Source organism: Prinia subflava, chromosome 3 (genome assembly GCF_021018805.1).
Source record: "Prinia subflava isolate CZ2003 ecotype Zambia chromosome 3, Cam_Psub_1.2, whole genome shotgun sequence".
NCBI classification, from domain to species: Eukaryota; Metazoa; Chordata; class Aves; order Passeriformes; family Cisticolidae; genus Prinia; species Prinia subflava.
Window position 1 is genome coordinate 87640102 of NC_086249.1, and position 20160 is coordinate 87660261.

At 40.1% G+C, this 20160-nt stretch overlaps 1 protein-coding gene across 2 annotated transcripts; it reads left to right on the plus strand.

Annotated features, from left to right (window-relative positions):
* Positions 1-865: 865 nt before the first annotated feature.
* On the plus strand, positions 866-11916 carry CLDN34 (claudin 34). 2 transcript variants are annotated; one of them, XM_063393568.1, is made up of 2 exons: positions 866-1088; positions 8130-11916. In XM_063393568.1, the coding sequence occupies exon 2, from the start codon at positions 9754-9756 to the stop codon at positions 10396-10398; it is 645 nt and encodes a 214-aa protein (XP_063249638.1). In that variant the 5' UTR covers positions 866-1088; positions 8130-9753; the 3' UTR covers positions 10399-11916. The 2 variants fall into 2 exon arrangements, with proteins under 2 accessions (XP_063249638.1, XP_063249637.1); XM_063393567.1 differs by lacking the exon at positions 866-1088 and having other exon boundaries at positions 7237-8265; positions 9696-11916.
* Positions 11917-20160: the final 8244 nt, after the last annotated feature.

Below are 20160 nucleotides of genomic sequence, written 5' to 3' on the forward strand. Positions count from 1 at the left end.
AGGGTATGAATTAATGACATTTTCCAGTCTTCTTTAGTGATGGCAATGACCAGCCATTGTGCATGTTACAGTGAGAATTTTTCAATGAGAAGAATTTTTCAGAGGCCTCCCCATTTCAGGGTATTTCTATGAAATAAACTTACTTGTCTTTTGACACCAAGCTTTGAAATGTCACAGAATCACAGAATATTCTGAGTTAGAAGGGACCCACAAGGATCATCGAGTCCAGCTCTTAAGGGAATGGCCATACAGAGAACAAACACAAAATGCTGGTGGTGTTAGCACTGTAACCAGCTGAGGCCGTGCATCATTTGGAGTTTATCAGGGTTTGGAATAGGGTTCAAAGAGAAAGAACCAGAATGGAGTTAAGAACATTCTTCCAGTTTATGAGAGCCATTGTTTACATTCATGGGAAAACCATGAAGCAAGGCAAACATAATATAACTTTAAAAAATGTGTGTGTTTTTTTAAGCATCTGAGATAGCAAGCACAGTACTATTTGTTCTAAAGTGTGGGTGCTGCCAACCAGAGTCCATCAAGAGAGCAGTTCAGCTTGAATTTACTCCGTAGAAAAACTCCTCTTTCTCCCCTATATTTCTTCCCACTGCAGAGCTGCACTGATTTAAGGTGAAAAAATACAAGAAGAAAAATCTAACAGAGAAAGGATTATGAAATCACTTTGTTCTTTTTCAGATGAGAATTCTGTGTCCTTCGTGCTGTCAGATTGGAGCATCATGGTGATCTCAAGCTGAAAAATCCCATAATCAAAAAGGTAGATTTGCTGAAAGGGTATCTTAGAGAAAGCTGTAATTTCCATGGGAGTTATCTATATGCTTCAGTAAGTGTTTTAAAGCAATTAAAATAAATGGCATATGACAAAGCTTTCATATATTTATATGTTAATTATTAACTGACTTCCTACATCTTTGTTGACTTAGTGGGAGAGTGACAAGGAACTGTGAGGTACCTATTTGGGAGCATAGCAAGTTGGACAATTTGCAGGGGCATTTTTTCTACCTCCCTTTTGGAAATTGCTTCATCCAGCTGACACTGCTTCAAAGCCCTAAGGAGCTCTCAGACTTGCAGAAGTAAGTTACCCTTTTTTTTTTAATATTACTTATTTTATGAAGTGCTGATAGAGAACAGATGGGGAGAGAGATTTAAGTATTTATTTGTTTTCTATAAATAATGCTTTCCCAACTGGGAATTGAAGAATTAAGTTTTCAAGCATTAAATCATAGAGATATTGCTAAGAAGAGACCTTTGTAATTACTATACTAATGGGGTTTTTTTCTGCTTTCTCCCTTTCTGCTGCAAGATTTACATTAAACAAAGGGTTTTGTTAGTAAACCATGTTCAGTGTAGTCCAATAAAGTGTATCTAGGCTATAATACTTTTCAAAAACAGGATTCAAATGTTAATTTAGTGATGCCTGACATCATCTAAAGCAAAAATATTTGGTTAAAACATGAAATAGGGGGAAATAAGTGAATTTCTGCTTACGTAGCCTGGGAAAAATAATTGTATGCTCATTTCATATGAGAAGAGTTTATCATGAACTTTCTCTTTAAGCTGGTTACAAACTGCAGTAGAATTCCTATTTTTTTGGCAGGCAAGTTGGTTCAGACAGGGAGGCTCACACATCGCTCTTCTGTTGGAACATCTTTTAGCGTATTTTATTTTTGCTGTGCTATCATTTACTAAGAAGCAAGTATAGTCTCCTATCATTTTGGAAGGCTCTCCTTGCACCCACTACCTCCCATCAAGGAAATCTTGCCAGCAGGAACCTGTGTGCAGGTTGCTGTGTGCAGGTTGCTGTGTGCAGGTTGCTGTGTGCAGGTTGCTGTGTGCAGGTTGCTGTGTGCAGGTTTTGTGCTCTCCCTCTGCCCCTTTAGCAGGCATTCCTTACGTGCCCTTGGCTCAGGGACTGCTCCTGCCTCCCGGCTGGATGCCTGAGCAGCATTTCCAGGCTGACATTCAGGTTGCTTTAGGAGTTCTTAATTTCTCCTGCAGCTCAGGAAGCATTGGTTCCTGCTCTTTTGGCTGGTAGGTTCTCCTCTTGGGTGACATCTTCCCATGCCCCAAAGTGTGTGTTCAGTGTCCTCATCTCCCCAGTTGTGTGTGAGTTCTCTGGGTCCTAGATGTGGTTGTCTTACTTACACTACTGAATCCTCAGTGCTCTTTTCTATGTGCCAGACACCAGAGTAGGCAAACTTCTGGGCTCCCCCTGCTTTCTGAAGCTTCTTGGAGGTATCCCATCTCAACACAGCCAGGTTATGTGCCTTAGTTTTTCAGAGGCTGTCATTCCTGGAATGTTTCTGAACTGTTACACTTTGGCTCTAAATGGAGCTGCATTTGAGACAGAGGCAAAACAATCTGTAGCAGCTCTGATAATTTAGGGTCATCTGGCTCCTGGGTCAATCCCACTGCCATCTCACTGCCTACCAGCCTGCAGGGATTCCTTATGTTACAAGAGCTCAAGATGGGCTCAGCCACAGAAAAGTAAATTAGAATGTGAAAAAACAGTGAGAAATATAGAAATTATCAGTTTGATTTTGTCCTATTATCAAAGCAAATCAAAACATTTTCCTGAAATAAGCAAAGGAGTTTTATACGGCTAAATTTCAATCTCTTGTTACTTGAGAGAAGAGAAATGAAGATTGCTTTAGTTTGCTTGTTTTGAAACACAGTGAATAAATGGAAGCAGCAAAGTTTATAACATTGGACATTGACATTTGGAGGGACAGGGGACATAAGGCATGTTAAATCTGGACATACCCTACAAATCTGGTCACACCCAACGATGACTTTTAAGACTCTAGACCCCTCTAGTTTGTCTTTTCTAACTGAAAATAATTATGTTGGTGATAGCTAAAATCTAAACATGAGATATCAGAGTTCAAGACTTCATGAGTGTCATGGAGGTGTATTCAAGGAATGGATCATAAAAACAGCTAATTTTATTTCTAGGAAAATAGGAACAAAAGAGCTTTCACCCTAACTGTTTGAAATGTCTGTTGAAGAAGGTAGACTGATTTATAAGCTAGTAGTGGCAACTCTTGTTGTGGCCTGGACCACAGCAAGTAGATGGCCTTAGACATAAAGCTGTCCTTCAGCCAGAGCTGTGCTGGAACAGTGATGGCAGAAGAATAAAAAAAATTCTGAAGCTCTCTTCTAGACACATCCAAACTCAAGGATCCAAAGGCATTAATACAGTCTTTGAATATCATGTCAAGGATCATGTAATTTGTGTAAGACTTCTATAAATTTCCATGACAAGACCCAGCTCCATTTCACATTTCCCTGCAGTTTATGTTTGAGATCTTGTGTCCATGTGTTGATGGCTGGCCTATCCAGCTCTGCCTGGTGCCTCAGGGCCCAGAGAGGTAACAGATACTGCAGGGGGGATGCTGCTGCTGGAGAATGCATTTCCCAGCACACGCCAACCAAAGGATCCCTCCTAAATAGCAAACTCCCTTCAATGCCTCTGAAAGCTGCAGCCCTCTTGCTCTCAACCCATCGTATGAAATGAAGAATTTAAGGACAAGTCTTGCAGGTGATTGTGTGGCTGGGGACTTCCTTATGCTACCCTGAAATCTGGACATCTGTCCCTGGCACAGGCCTTCATCCCCCCAGGAAGGAGCCTGAGCCCCAGTAACCTGAAAGGTCCAATTATATTTAAACACATGAATTAAGAGAGTTTGATAGCTTTTTTTCTCTCTTGCATTTGCCTGCAGGTTTTTTAAAGTCTCTGTTTCAGGAACTTAAGGTAAGGTGAGTTTTAGAAAGCAGATCTGAAACCCAATGGACGCATATAGGCTACTGAGTGTCATTAAAACAGCTTTCTGGAAGACACAGTATTAATTGCAGAAGTGAAATGCATTTGGTGTAAATGAGGTTTCTCTGCCCTCAGAATCGATATCATATCATAGCCCCAGCCATTTGCTACTAACAAGTACTGCAAGTAAAGGAAGTGCTGACAAAATTTCAAGATAGCTCCATTTCTGTTTTTTCCTGCTGCTGAGAGTATCAGGAGGTGGGCCTGTGCCCACAAAGAACTGATCTATTCAACTGCAACATTTCCTTTTAGTCTTTTTAAAGGTAAGCCTGATGCACAGATGACCCAAAGCCACCTCTAGGAAACCACTTGGCAGTTGTTAGAGCAGCTTGCTTTTATTTTTTGTCTCCTAGAAGCAAGCTTGCAGCTGTAGGAAAGCCAGTGTGGCTCTCAGGCATCCTCTCTGTTCGTTGAAGCTAAGAGTAGGAAACTGATGTCTCATTCTGTTCCTCAAGTCCATGTGTGTGGCAGTGTGTTAATTTAATCAGTTATACTTCATATATTTTTGTACTGGTTTGGTTCTATGTACCCTACCCCCCTAATTATTATTCCTTTGTCTCACTCACATGATTTTAGTCTGCACCTGCACCTGTTACGTTACTTTCAGTTAAGTGTCTGTCATTCTTCCTGCCTTTGTAAACCCCCTCCTACCCTCTCCTGATTAGTCCACGTTATGTTCCCCTACCCCTGCGTCCCTCAGCGACTGGCCCTGGTTGGCTAGTGGTAGCCGACCACTCCCTTTGCCCCCCCCAGCTAGCCCCTGACAAAAACCCACTGTACCCTCCTCTCCTCGGACAGTTCTGGGCTGAGGAGGTGTTTCCAATAAACCCTCTGTTCGTTCGGAACTGTCTCCTCCTTTCATTCCACTGCCCGTCGTATCTCCATCACTCACGAGAGTCCCTCAGGGAAAGAACCCACAGGAGTCAGCCCTGCCTGCGCCGCTCACAGGCTGACCCTCGACGGCGCCTGTCACCGTGTCTGGGCTTCCGGGGACAGAGTCTGTCAACTCTAGTGGGCACCGCGACACATGTGCAATGGCTCAACATACTTTTCATAAAGAAAAGGAGCTACTCACTGTGCAAAGCCTAATTTAAGTTGAATCAGCAATAAATACAAAAGGATCCTTCAAGTTTCTATTTTTGGATGAATACACTGACATGTATCATCTTTTACTAGTAGCTTCTGTCTTCTCTATGCAAATTTGCATTGAAAGCTAGCGAATGTACATTTAATATGCACCCCCTTATAAAGACAGGCTGAGAAAGTTGGGGCTGTTCAGCATGGAGAAGAGAAAATTGTGTGAGGACCTCATAGCAGCCTTCCAGAATCTGAAGGGGGTCCACAGGGAAGCTGGAGAGGGCTCTTCGTCAGGAACTGTGATAGGACAAGGGGGAATGGCTTCCACTGAAAGACAGGAGGTTTAAATTAGCTATTAGGAATAAATTCTTTACTGTGAGGGTGGTGAGGCACTGGAACATGTTGCTCAGAGAAGCTTCAGACTCCCCATCCCTTGAAGCCTTCAGGGCCAGGTTGGATGGAGCTCTGAGCAACCTGGTCTGGTGAGAGGCGCAACTGCGCATGGCTGGGGGATTGGAACAAGATCTCTTTAAGGTTGCTTCCAGCCCAAACCATCCTGTGACTCCATGATTCTGTGATTCTGTCTGGCTTTTACTTTAGTAGGGTATTTAGTTAAAAACATATCTGTGAAGGAAAGCCCTTCCAAATGAATGACATGGAAGATATATTCAGAGAGAAAATGGCTGCCAGGTGAGAAGTCTGTAGAAGAAGCTCTCTGTTTTTTAGCTACTGTTCATAGACTTTCCTAAGACCATCCCCAGAAGCTACTGGGGTGCTTGTTGGATTGAACTGAGTAGATTTTAAGTAAAAATGTGGATGAAATCATGGGATACTGAAAGATGGCACTGTGGCCACCTCTCAAAACCACTTTTCTTTTGATGAAAAGGGGTTTCAGTCATGCTTTTCATCCACTGACACAGACACCACACAGACCTAGCTTGCTCCTGCCACATTGCCAGTGGAGTCCACCCCATGAAGGAGGTGGTCTGCAAAGCTGGAATGCTTCAATCTGCAGCTCTGAGCGAGCTCCTGGATCAAGAACCACATGCCAGTGACACCACCTAATTACTCAGAAGATCTTCTGTAGCTGACTGAATATGAGTTCATTTGCCTTAGGACATTTCATCCAGTGATTGTGTTACATCACTGTGTTATTCAGACCATATAGGTAACCTTACTACACTAATTAAATTAATTCAAAATATTTATGTAATTACTAAAGCATGAAACTGGCCAGTGCTGAATGTGTTAGAACACTGCTACATGATCTGGGTTTGAACTGTATTTTATCCAATATAGCGCAAATATGCAGGGACTGAGCTTTCACATTTTTCTCCCAGAAGGCAGAAAAGGGCATTTGCACAGGCACCTGAAATTTTAATTTTATTACAAAAAAAGAAAAAAAAAAAAAAAAAAAAAAAAAAAAAAAAAAAAAAAAAAGTGTTTTTTGTTGCTTGTTTGTTTGTTTGGGGTTTTGTGTTGGGTTTTTTGGGTTTGGTTTTTTTTTTCCTGTGGATGACAAGCTGGTGACAGATCAAATTCTTCCTTTCCAAAAGGGATGCCTCTGTCCCTTTTGAAATCTACAGGAATGGCACTGCTGGTGTTTGAGCCAAGTTCAGCACCTGCATCTCCCACCTCCTGTGGATAGAAACTTGTGCAGGGTCACCCCCAAGGTCCAGCTGAGGCAAAAGCTGACAAAACCCTGGCCCAGCCTGCTATGACCTTCCCTCCCTCCCTCCTTTCTTCAATCTTGAGGACTCACAGTAAGAGTCGCTGGAATGGCTGAAATCCTGGAGGACGACGCCCTCTGCAGCTCGCTCCCAGTTTTATTTGGCATCTGCAAGAGAAATGTCATGTTAGGTTTTTTTTCTTAAATACTTACCACTGCAGCTCTGAAAAATCAATGTATCTTTCTACATTTGGGAGAAAAGGAGTTCCCCTGATCCTCTTTGCCCAAAGACTTACTTTAAAATCAATGCTTCTGGCAAGTGATACATACCTGTTTTCTTTTCATTGTGTCAGCAAAACCTAGTGTGTTTATTAATATTTGTAGTGATAGAGACTGGAATTAGGAACCAGAATTTTTTTTAAAACATTCTGACATGTTTTCATATGTCAAGAAAAATCCTGTAACTATTTTACCTTGATATTTTGCTCCTTATTTTCATGCTGAATCTCAGTACCAGGAAGTTGTTAAGTACATGCTTCTGTTTAATTTTCCAAAACAGACAAGTGTGAGAACCGTAATTTAATTTCATCATTGATTTCAAAAGTACTTCTTTTTAACATTGTTTTTTTTCTCTAAGGCAGTGACACCGGGCTAGATCAAATATGCTCCAGTGGGCAGGGTGTGGAAAAATGAGCCAAAATGAATCATTTCCTACATAAGCAATTTTTTGTGTGTCTAGACACCTGATAACTCATCTAAAGCCCATCTTTAACTGGTGTTCTCCAGTGTTCTCAGAACTTTTGTATAAGCCTTAAATTCTTTCATCCTGTGTGTTTGCTTGTTCTGTGTTTTTTTTAAGAATCTTAAAGGGGAAAAGAACTTTCCTGATTCTTAATTTTATAATTCAATTCTGGACACAATTCTAAGTATCTCAGCAAGTTTGATAGCAGGCTTATAATCACATTTACTCTCATTTAATTCTGTAAGCAGACAGTTGGATACATTCAATCAATGAAGTTATATGCTGGTAGTATACTCTGAAAAGCTGTCGATGATAAGGATTCACCTGCTGACATATCTTTTATGACGATATCAGCAGGTTGTTTAAATGAATGTTCATGATGTACACAAGAAGTGTTACAGCCATATGGGCTCTACACCAAATGGTATCTTCACATGGCTCAGGTTTGGCTTCTGTGCTCCAGGGATTCCAAGAGAAGGCAAATGGAGCCAGCACAGGACTCCTCTGCTCGCCCTCTTTCCTGTCCAGCACCTTCCCATCCCTGGACAGGAACAGAAATGATGCTATTTTGATGTAGAACTGGGACAGAAAGAGAGGCTACTGTGCTCCACGCCTGGTAAAACATTTAATTAGAAAGGAGGGTTTATAATCACTTTGTAAACAACACAGCAAATTGAGAGTGTTTATAAATTTGTTTCAGTTTAAGTAGATAAAAATACAAGAGACTCTTCCGGAGCAAGTTTCTCCATGCTGGAGAGTATTAAATGTACCCTTGCAATAATGGAGATGAATACATCCCACAGGAAATCAGTCCTATTGGAGATACACAGATGAACTGGGAGGCCGAAATGATAAAATTGCAGATGTTACTGTGTTTGTCTGGCATCAAAAATCACTTTGTCCCATCCTCTCATAGCTGTCATCACCTCCAGGACTGAAGTAAGTATGTAGTGGGCACTGGTATGAGAAGATGGACGTTGTCTGCTTAAGGCCATATTTTTATGAAGATAATTCTTTTTTAAGATTTCCACAGGTGGGTTTTTGCAACTAGATTGTATTGCCAACTAAATCTAGTTACCTTAACATCAGTAAATAGAAAAATTGTTGCTTTAGTCTTTATGTTTAATGTTTAATACACAAAACATAGTGGCATTAGAGTCGACTTGGTACAGTATTTCTCCAGTCTTGAATGAAATAGGAGCAGTAGAAAAAGTATTTTAGAAAACTTATGGGATATACAGATCCCTAGAACATGTCAGATTTACATAAATTTGAGGCCAGATATTCTCTGATGACAGATCATTCCTATAAGTATTCAAAAAATTGTACAAAAGACATGGGAAATTAAGTACTGATTTGTTTCTCTCTTTTTTTCTTTTTTCTTTTCTTTTTTTCTTTTTTTTTTTGTTTTTTTGGGGGCGTGTTTGGTTGGTTGGTTGGGGTTTTTTTGTTTGTTTTTTGTTTGTTTTTTTTTAAATACAATAAAACCCTAATTTGCTCTCAGAATGTACAGTCAGCAAACAAATCTTAAATCTCAATTACTAAAATAGTTCCCAGCACAGTTTTAGGATGATTCAAACTGGGGAAACTGGGAAATTTATAACAAGTGGAATTTGCAAAGGTAAAGCATCAAAAAAATCTTGGGTAAAGTTTGAGGGTCGGAAAGCAATGACATCATATGCAGGCTGCAGCCCCCTCACATTTCTGATTAATTAAAATGTTTCTGCTAATGCATTAATGGCTAATTAATCTAAAAATGGCCAAAGTTTATTGTTTGTTGTTAGACTTTGTGGCCTGGATTTGCTCATGCCTCTGAACTGAGGCATTTACTGTCTCACACTGGTCCTGGCAGCTCTCAGTAAAGACAGCACAAAAGCTGAAGTTTGTACAGGTTGGGCTCCAGCCTCAAGACCACAGGTGCTGGGAGAGAGGACCAGAGATTCTGTTTTGCAGGATCTCTTGCAACAGTCAGGAACCAGAGGATTTTCTCAGATTTTGTTCCTGCTAGCCAGTAACTCTAGGGCTCCTGATTATGTGTAATGTGTATAAGGATCTTTGAACATAATGGTTAATTAACAAAGAAGACAGTAACTTGGAAAAAACCCCATTCATTTTCCTTTTGTGATGTAAAGAAGATCTTTAGGGGAGCTAATCAGAGACTCTTTCTCCTCTGTGTGATACCATGATATATACAGAATTAAACCCTGTATGCTACTTGTCCATGGATATTAAATTTCAACAGTTCATTAAGGTTGGGGAAAGATGACTGCATCTTCCCTCTACACACATATTCTCTTCTTCACTGACAGGTTCACCTATTCACCCAAATAATAATGGCCTTTGTCATTTTATGTTTTGTTTCTTTGCAGTGCCTTTCTCTCTTCACATGGCAGCTGTGTCTGTGACAGAGCAGGAGAGCTCCGAAGGATGAACTCCCTGGTCAGCACCTCACACCTCCAGCTGGCTGCCTTTCCTCTGGGCACGGTAGGCTGGATCCTGTGCACCATTTCAACGGGAAGTGTGGAATGGCGAGTGTGGCATGTGGACAACACTACTATCATCTCCTCTGGCATTGCCTGGGTGGGGATTTGGAAAGTCTGCTTCATCAGTTATCATCATGTCTCACCTGGCTATAGAGAACAGTTTTGCCATAAGTTCAGTGGCTATGACTCCTTCATCCCCCATGAAATTTATGCTGCTCAGGGTCTCCTGTTGATCGCCATGTTCATGGGCTTGCTGGGACTGGCTGCTACAATATTTGCTCTGAGAAATGTGTACATGGGAATCACTCACAAAACTCTCATTGCCCCGTTCTTCCTGCTGGGTGGCGTCTTCTACGTATTTGCTGCTCTGTGTGTCCTGATTCCCGTGAGCTGGAATTTCTATTCCGTAACTCACAACCAGAGCATAGCTTTTCCTCCTTCTTACTACATGCCCTCCAGTCCAGTGGCACAGGAAGCCGGTGCTGCCATTCCTGTTGGGATTGTGGCTGTCATCCTCCTGCTGCTGAGTGGGACATTTTCTCTCTCATACAGATTTCCCATGACCACAAACACTACCACGAAATCCTGACAGGACAAACCCCCCATACTGTTTCAGAACAAGAGTACAGTCAAGAGATCAGGACAGCAGCATGAGTGGTTGTAAAGTTAGGGAACTGCAGAATTTAGTTTTATTCTACAGTAGCCATGCTATTTTCTTATAGGAACCAGTGGAGTTACCATCTCAGTACTCACCTATTACCAGAGGTTTGTCTTTGAGAGAACTGCTGTTGAGCAGCAAATGTGATTAAATTTTGCCAGTTGTCCTCTTTTGTAAATACAAACATTATTGATTAATTTATTATTTTTTGGTGTAAAATATTTACCGTGCTTAAAGAGCTGATTTTGAACGAAATGTCCTGTAAAAAAAATGTGAAGTAACATGTATTAAATGTGAATTTCTTTCCTTGTTGGTACTAAGCTCTTTTGTTGTTTATTTGGTTACATCCTTAGCAAAGTATGTTTCGTGACAAGTCAAGACTTTTAAAACCAATAATATGATTGTCATCAAGGTTGTGTCAAATGACTCTTCCCTGAATTGTCTTACAAATGTCTTGCCAGATTCTCCTCTTCCTTGAGGGCACATAAAGAGCCATTCCTTTATTGCTTCTGTTTTTATTTCAAGCTATTTGCATTTTATGTTGCAACATGTTTGCCTGTGGGGAAGGTGCGCTCCTTAGTTCCTAACTGAGGCAGAGCCAAAAAGTCTGCAAGTGTTTGCTTCTTCATCTGACACTTCACTGAATCCAAATGTATTGCAAAAGACGGAAATAACTTGTACAAGTTATTACAAAACTAATGTCAAAATCAGTGCTCTCAGTAACCAGGAATACTCAGTACAACTTTCAGGATATCATTCATCTGATGTAGGAATCTATGTCCAAGCCGGTAACTTCAGGTTCTGTTTATAATCAATGCAGAGACAAAGACTGCCTTTTTCCCAGATGCCTACAATGCCTGGGAGATTACAGCCTCCCTGAAACCCTTTTTCTCTTAACCCACTATAATGGCCATAGTAGCCACAGTTGCCAAGTGTGGCACTTATAACCAAATTTCACCTAAGAAAAAAAATGTCCCAAGTACTGCAATAAAGACAATTTAAAAAACCCCAAAAAGTTTAGAGATTAGAAGGAATGAGCCAACAGTGTTGACAAACAGATGATCTCTTGAAAGAGATCTTCAAATACTACATTTTTAAAGAAATGCTACAGAGATCTAAGTAATTAAGTTTTACTCTTTCAATTGTCCTCCATTTTTAAAATACTCATGGATTCAGAGAAGGAAGAAGAAAAATTTAAAAAAAAAATGTAATAATTTTTTTGGACATTGCAAGACAAGGCAAAATGCCAACAAACCAGGACATGGTGGCTGTTACTATCCCAGCTTGTTCTAGCAGTCCAATTTTTCCTATACATCTTCCCTTGGGCTTGACTTTGCTGTACTGTCTGACAACATAGAAATTCCACAGCACCTTCATTTCGTCTCCAGTCTCTTCTGAAATAGCAGTTTATTTCATCATTGGTAAGTTTTTCATTGCTGCAAGAACCTATTTTTTGACTGTTTATATAATGCTGTAAAGCACTTTCAAATGGTCTTTCAATGAAGGCAGTTTAATATATATTAAACTTCTTATGTATTGTTTCCAGTTTGGTTTCTAAAGTACATTCTTTACAATATTGGCAGGTTTCAGTTTTAAAGGTACAAATCAATAGTAATGTCAGTTGTACTGTCATCTCTTCCCTCAGGGCCAACAATAATATTAGATTATATCATATTATGGTTGTAAGGAAAAAAACCCCAATCTCTCAATGTGTTTATGCCACTACTAAACTTATTACACTAGTAAACTACCAATATTCCCTGGCAAGGAATTACAACTTTAAGAGAAAATTACTGATTCTTCAATTCTTTTTGATTTAATGTGTGCACAGAAATGTCAGAACCCCAACTGTATTTGTTATCTATATTCACTAAATCATTGGGTTCATTTGGCTAAAGAAAAATCAACAAACATCCTCAGGGACATGCCAAGTCTCTGCGATGCTGCCACTGCTGTTTCCACTGGAAATTATATTCATCTGCACTGATGTGTGGCTATGGAATATCAGTTGTGTGTCAAACACAGACTAGATGGTGAGGAAATTCCTCAGCTAAACACTGAAATAGATTACCTAAGAAGATGTGGGGATTTTAGAATAAAGTTTTGCCCAAAAAAGGTTTAGGCAAATAGTGCCAGGAAGACTGCAGGTATGAGTAAACCCACCTCAGGACAGAGGGCTTATCTAGATGGAACTCCTGGCATCCTTTCCCAGTCTCTCAATGGTCACAGGATCCATATTCTATGTTGATATATCATAAAATATAATCTATGTTCAAATAGTAATCTATATTAAAACTCCAAGTCCTTCTCTGAAGAAAAGATAGGGAAAAACTCTTAGAGAATTGTGGAATCATTTAGGTTGGAAAAGACCGCTGAGATAATCGAGTCCAACCTTTGGTCATCACTTTGTCAACTAGACCATGGTACTGAGTGCCATGTCCAGCCATTCCCTGAATACCTCAAAGGATGGTGACTCCACCAGCTCCCTGAGCAGGCCGTTCCAATGCCTGACAACCTTTCAGTGAAGAATGTCCTCCTGATGTGGACATCAGGAACCTCCCCTGGCACAGTTTGAGGCCGTTTCCTCTTGTCCTGTCACTGGTTGCCTGTGAGAAGAGACTGACCCACCTGCCTACACTGTCTTTTACGGGAGTTGTGGAGAGTGATCAGGTCAGCCATGAGCCTCATTTCTCTAAGCTAATCTTAGCTCAAAACAAAGGAGGAGCAAAACTTCCACTGATTTCAAAGCATTGAGCCTGTCTGACCTTGATCCATCAGGGCAGTGTGATTCATTAAAATTAAGTGAATGTTTGTGTTCATTACAATTTCAATATTGGAAGAAAGTAGAGGCCCTGCACTTTTCCTTCACCAGCAAGGTGGCATTGTTTCTTTGTGTATATTTCCAGGACATATTTGTTCTAGATTTGAGAAGATTACTTACCTTTCAGTAGGTCAGTTTGTTACCATGTCAGTTGTGCTTATATAGGTACTTTTAAGGGTTGTATGTAAAATCAGGCAGCTGAAATGGTTTTGGTTTAAAACTCAAAAATGCAAAATTATTTTGGAAGGCTATTTTTAATCTAGACTGCTTTAGTGACCTATTCAGTAGTCTGGCTCCACACTCATTTGTAGCAGCACAATTAAGGATGGCAAAAAGCTGTAAAGCAGGCAGGAGTGAGTGGCCAGGGCTGTGAGGTAGAGAGACAAGGAGAAAAAACCTCCTAAGCAAATTTCACCACAGAATAGATCATATCGCAAAGCTCTGTCTCTCCAGCTTCAGTGCAAACTGGGACCTGCTTCCTCCCCAGTGACAGCACCGCTCGCCTTGTGGGCTCCACCCTGTCTAGGAATGTCTCCACACTGGCCTCAGTCTACACATAAACCAGCCTTGCTTTATTTTTTCTGAGTTGACAATAAACAACCTTGTGATTCACTCACATGTCTGAATTCACAGATGGGGGAATAATCTGAATACCAAGACCCCCTTTGAGTTCTGCTGGGTGATAATGATAAGGCCTTCATCTTTGACATCTATAACATACTCCTTGGCATTAATCCATCACAGGATGCATTTGCTTAATCTTATTTACGTGTACCATCTACCTCACCTGTCCATTCATGGCCACAGATCAAAAAATATATGAATATACTTTCAATATTACTCCAGGATGGATGATCAAATAGAGAATAGAGCTGAACTGTGCCTAATAGAAAAACAGCCCCACAGCACAAAGCCTGCTGAGATTTTTCCCCCAGATGAATATGCAGTTCAGGACAGCTGTCACTTGTGATCAGGTAAAGGAAACAGGATGAACTGGAGACATTGTAGTGTAGAGTAGATCATCAAATTAGTCAGGTAAACAAAATTTTTATTTGAGTCTGCAGTTCTATGTGAGGACAGTCTCAGTTGCAGATTTAGATGATTAAAAACAATGCTAGGCTCAGAAAGAAATGTCTTTGCTGTCACATGGCTTATGGTATATTACAGTGATGAGAAGGGAGGGTGCTTTCAGGGATACTTTTAGACCTTCAACCATTTTCCCCTTAGAATGCAAAACCTGAAATGTCACAGCCAATTTCCTCCTCTCTGGGCCATTAAATACTTTAGAGCAAAGAGGTTTTGCTTAAAAAATGTAAGTCTGGCTGGCATAAAAAATATACCTTTTTCAAAACTGAACTGGGATTCCTTTCATTCTTGCCAGCATCTGTATTGTCAAATTCAGTATCAGCTCATAAAAACATATTTTTCAACTGACCTATTTCCCTTTCCACTGCCCAGATAATTTATTGTTTCCCTTGCTTGAGAGGGTTCAATAATTAGCCGGTTGCTTTGGAGTGTGCTGGCTCTTAATTAGTGTGACAAAACCAACTGCATGCCAAATACAAAAAATGTAAGCGAATTTCATCTCAGAATTATAAACCAAATAAATCACGGCTCAAAATTGGGAATGGAGTGCAGCATGCAATGGTAATATCCAGTTCATAGACTGTCACATCACTGCCTTCCTCTCGGACTATATGCGGGAAAGACCAAGTATGAGGTTAATTCCTAGGATGCTATTTTGAAGGAGCACATACATTCTGACTGTCCAAGGTTACTTCATGTGCACCCGATTTTCAGAAGCTGAATAGGAATAGAAGCTGTAGGAATGACCTACAAGCCTTCTTCAAAGAAATAGTTATAAGGGCTGTACTCAAAATCCACACATCAGCTTTTTCCTAGCTGGGGGAATGTGGAAAGTTATCACTGGCCTATGTGTGTTAATCCCTGAGAGCTACAGTTTCTGGTCTGCAGTGTAAGCCAGGGTGTCTCACTTCCCCCTCTGCCCACGCCAGCCTAGGGCGCAGGAAGCCACTGCTGCCACTTCTACCGGCGTCCCTTGTCCTGCCCTCGCAGTGGGACCTTTCTTTTTAACATAAACATGCCATTGTGCTGGATGCCAAGGCTCCTTCTGATAAAACAGGCCTCAGAGGCCTGCGAGAAACGTGTGGCAGGGCTACAGCATAAACACAGCAAACCAGTGACTTCATGTGCCCAAGGAGCTCTCTGGGTTCAGCTGTGACTCTTCAGTGACATTCATCCATTGCTGTTGGTTCATTCAAGGGAATGGAAATACACTGTGTGACTAATTCTTTTCAGCCAAAAAATTATTTTCATTAGCTAACTTTGAAACACTACTGTGTTTCATACAGGTACATGAATTCACTTTAGTGTTACTGACAAGTGTTATTTCTAAAGTGACCTGCATAGGTGGAACTTTTGTTTTTCAGAGATATCTAAATTCAGTGTTCATTTAATTGAATTTTGCCTGCTGCAATACAATGTTGCATTGATGATTCCTTTACCAAAAGGCACTTAAATGATGTTTTAATAACATTGTTTTAGAATTAAACTGCATTATTTATCACAGAGATATCATAGCCTACATTACACACGATATTTACCTAGGTTAAGTATAGGTTAAATATTTTAACCTGTGCTAGGAATAGAATGGGATTATTGAAGTCACTATGCTTTTTAATGTTTCAAACTAACTGGTATGATATCCCTCCAGCTGGAAGGCACTGAGCATATGCCAATTCATCCTATCTTTCCGTGAGCACACACCATGAAAGCATACCCCATGAATCTATCAATGGGATTAGTCGCAAGAGCCTTAAGACCTTATCTTTTTTCTACTATTTCTCAGAAATGTTTGTATTCACCAGGATTTCTCCCTATAAATAGCTTCATTTCCAGTGATAACCCATGAATTCTGAGACTTGCATTTTGCAGCTGTAAATAGTAAACATTGCTTGGCGTGCTAATAGTCCAGAATTCCCAAATGATCCTGGTGATGTTCAAAGCCAATGCCGACATTCACCAAATTGGTGGCATCTTCAGTGCTTCCAGGCCCTTCCAGATGCCTGCTCAGTCCAGGCCTCAGAACCTGCTGAAACGTGCTGCTCTTCCCTTTGAAATGCTGGTTGTCAACCTACTTAAGGAATGCTACCCATACTCTATGTCAGGAGGAATTTGGTCCACAAATTTCACAAGTTCTGATGTGAACATTTAAGCAACAGCCTCATAAAGATCATTACTAATGGTCAGAAAAAGTTGCTTTTGTAAAAAAGCATTTCTTGCTTTTCAGAGGCCCAGAAGTACTTCAGAAAATCTTTCTGTAGCTGAAACTTCATATTTGTGGCAGCAAATACAAAGTACTCTGGAGTAGGCATATGCAAAACTAACCTGAAAAACGAATCTTACACGAATATGAGTATGGAAGTCAGAGGGAATTTACAAAAGTACTCAGCATCTTGCAGGATTGCTTTTTAATTTCAGTCTAAAAAGGTGGAGCTCTGATGTGCAAAACTGGCTAAGGATATACTTGATTTAAACACAAACAAACAAAAACAAGAACTAAAAAACCCAAACAAACAAAAAACTAGACACTTTGAAGAAAACTATCAGGTGTCCATATTCTCCATTGAATTCTCCATTGATTTCTCCATTGAATTCTCCATTGAATTCATTCTATTTGCAAATCATGTTTCTAAAAAATGTGACAAGGAACTCCTACTATTTTTAAATTATCCTTATTTTATTGTCCACTATGATACCTTAAGAGATCTAAGACTTTTTCTTGTCTAAATAACCAGTGCAATCTGGAGATCACACTGACATGCCAGCAGTGAAAGACGATCTGGAGGCATAGTAGAAGAGCAACACCGGACAGAGGAACAATTAAAAAAAAAAAGTCATGAGGGGTAAAAAAGAAGAAACTTGAGTTAGTCACTGAGGAAAAACTGTGAGAGAGGCAGGAAAATGCAAGCAGAGAAGAAAGAAGCAGAAAGGGAAAGTGAGAGGCAGGTGATTTAACAAAGATAAGGAACATTAGTGATTAAAATATGATTAGAGTTTCAGAAAATGCAGTTTTTGTCTGTGCAGAATTCAACCTGAAATCATCTTCTGCTCATAAAATGAGAATGGACAGCACTTACTTTAGGGATTCAAATTCAGAAGGAAGACAAAAAGAGTAAATTACACAAAGAAAGAAGGTGGCTGGCCTGTAATTTCATGGCTGCATTCCAACCTGGAGAGCACAGGGTAGGTGGGTAGGTACATGTGACAGTGAAGGATGCAAGAGACTGCAGATTTATATAACATGTATGAAATATATTTTGTAGTACACAGAAGCTTTGGCAGTTCCTGTCCTCATATTAGTATTCATCTGCCAAAGTCTTTCTCAGAAGTTTACTTATGGAATTACAGAAATTTGGAAACTGATGGCAAACATCTTATTTTAGATGACCAGCATCAACCTCCTGAGAAAGTATATCTATGTACTCCCAACTAATAGCTTTCTCTGGCCATTCACTGCTGATGAATTATGCTGCAATAGGAAGATTTAACCCCAAATCCAGTTTAATCCTTTGTTTACATAAAGTCTTAGAAATCATGCTCAGTTACTGGAAAGCCAGCAGAGGAAGTCCACATTAACATAGCCTTTTTTCAAATGCTCTCCCTGATTAATTCAGTGTTAAGAAAAAAAGAAAAAAATCCCAATGAAAAGGAGCTCCTTGTCTTTTAAAGCAAGAACAGTTTACATCAGAGTGGATAGACAAGACAGAAGGAGCTTCTACTTTCAAGCTTTTACTGATCACAAACTTCTTTGTATCAGTGCATTTGGCAGATTGGTATTGATGACCAAAGTCTGGTTTAGGAACCGCAAAAATGCTGTTGCCCAGTTCCTGTGGTAAGTGATTTAATCTCTGTGCAATGCTAGACACACAACTGTTGGGAGATGCATTCATGTCTGTAGCATTCAGAAAATTGTTTGCATTGCTCAGACAACACCTGGCTGGCTGAAGCACGGATTGGTGATTTAATACCATTAAAAGTAAGCAAGCAGCTACAGATACCAGCTTGGTTTTAGGACCGGCTGCCTTTTTGCCAGATCATCACTGGGAAAAAAAATTATCAACTGACATCATAAAATGAAACCAATTCACATCAATGGGGAAACTGAATCTTGTCCTGTAACAGATAAATATAAAGATTAAATATTCCTGAGAACTCTACTAACCTTAGTTCAGCCTTCTTGGAGTGACCACTTGGCCATGGGATTATGAAAAAAGACCCCAGAGTGTTTGTGATTTCTCTGCTAGTCATTTGAATTGGGAAACTTAAAGGAGATGATCTTGACTGAGAAACTTTCTACTTCCATTAAAGGCATGAAAGAAAATATTTTTCTTACAGTTTAAGCAAAATTGTTTAAAAAGAAACATGCCTCTTAAAAATAATACGGTCAAGTGTTTTACACCACAGATGCAATTGCAGGACTGATAACTTGCAACAACCATTCATGGCACATTTCCTTAAGGGAAATCATCATAAAACAGTTTGGCTTGGAAGGGATCTTTAAAGCCTGTCTAGCCCAAACCTCCTGCAATGAGCAAAGACATCTTCAATGAGATCAGGTTGCTCAGAGACCCATCCAACCTGGTCTTTAATGTTTCCAAGGACGGGCATCCACCACCTCTCTAGGCAACCAATTACTGTGTTTCACCACCCTCAGTGTAAAAACCTTCTGCCTTATCTCTAATCTAAATTGATCCTCCTTTAATATAAGGGTCTCATGAAGGGTTTTGTAAACTCTCCTAGTTTAAAACCATTACCCCTCCTCCTATCACAACAGGCACCTCCTAAATTCTCCATGTTGATGAAGTTAAAGTTTTCCAGTTAAATATCTCAACTGGAATGTTAGGATAGTAATTTGAGGACTTTTTTATAGATGCAGCCCACTAAAGTTAAACAGTATTATGTCACTGCTACAAGGTTCTGAAATGATTCCTTTGGCTGTCCTGCTGGAGGCCTGGGCTGGGCTGAGGAATGAGTTAGTGTCAATTTTGGATAAAAGTCTGGATGTTCACAGGTTGGGCTCAAAGATCTTGGAGGTCTTTTCCAATACTAGTAATTGAATGATTCTATGTTAACGTGCTCTATTATGTGAATTTTAGAAGCCCAGAAACATTTAATAGCTTTTTTCCCCAGCACAATGAATAAGAATTAAATTCAGTGTTTTTCTTCAATCAGATATTAAAACTTACCTGCAGACCCCATGGAAAGAGCAAAATACCACACAGGGTTAAACGTCTCAAAACTCTGGGGACACCCTGTTCCTCTCATCCTTCTGCTTTTAGAGAAATGTGCGTTTGTGATAGAAAATGGTGATTAACACCATCACAGGCATTTTTAATGGCTGTCACTGAATGTTGTGAGGGGCTGAATCCATTAAAGCTTTGCAGGATACAATGTAAACTTCAGGTCACCCCAGAACTCAAGCCTTCTTTTCTGTAAATACATACAGATGCCAAGCACTGGATTTTCAGTGCCAAGCAGTTAGTTTACTTCATGGCCAGCACTGCACCTGACAAAGACTCAACAGCCGATCACCTTCAGCTAGCGATTTCCTGTCCATCGTTTTTATCTTGCCTAATTGGAACTGCTTTCCAGGTATTAGGGTGGGGTTTGTATATAGTATGAATGCTTGCTATAGAATGGAAACTGTGGTATACTGACATCACTACTTTCAGCTCGTTTGCGGATGTTTCATGGTTCAGATTCTGGAAAGCCCCACATTATTTCAAAGAAATTTTCTAGTCGTTTTTGTCATTTGTTATATAATCCTCCTGTCTCCACAGGAGCTATTG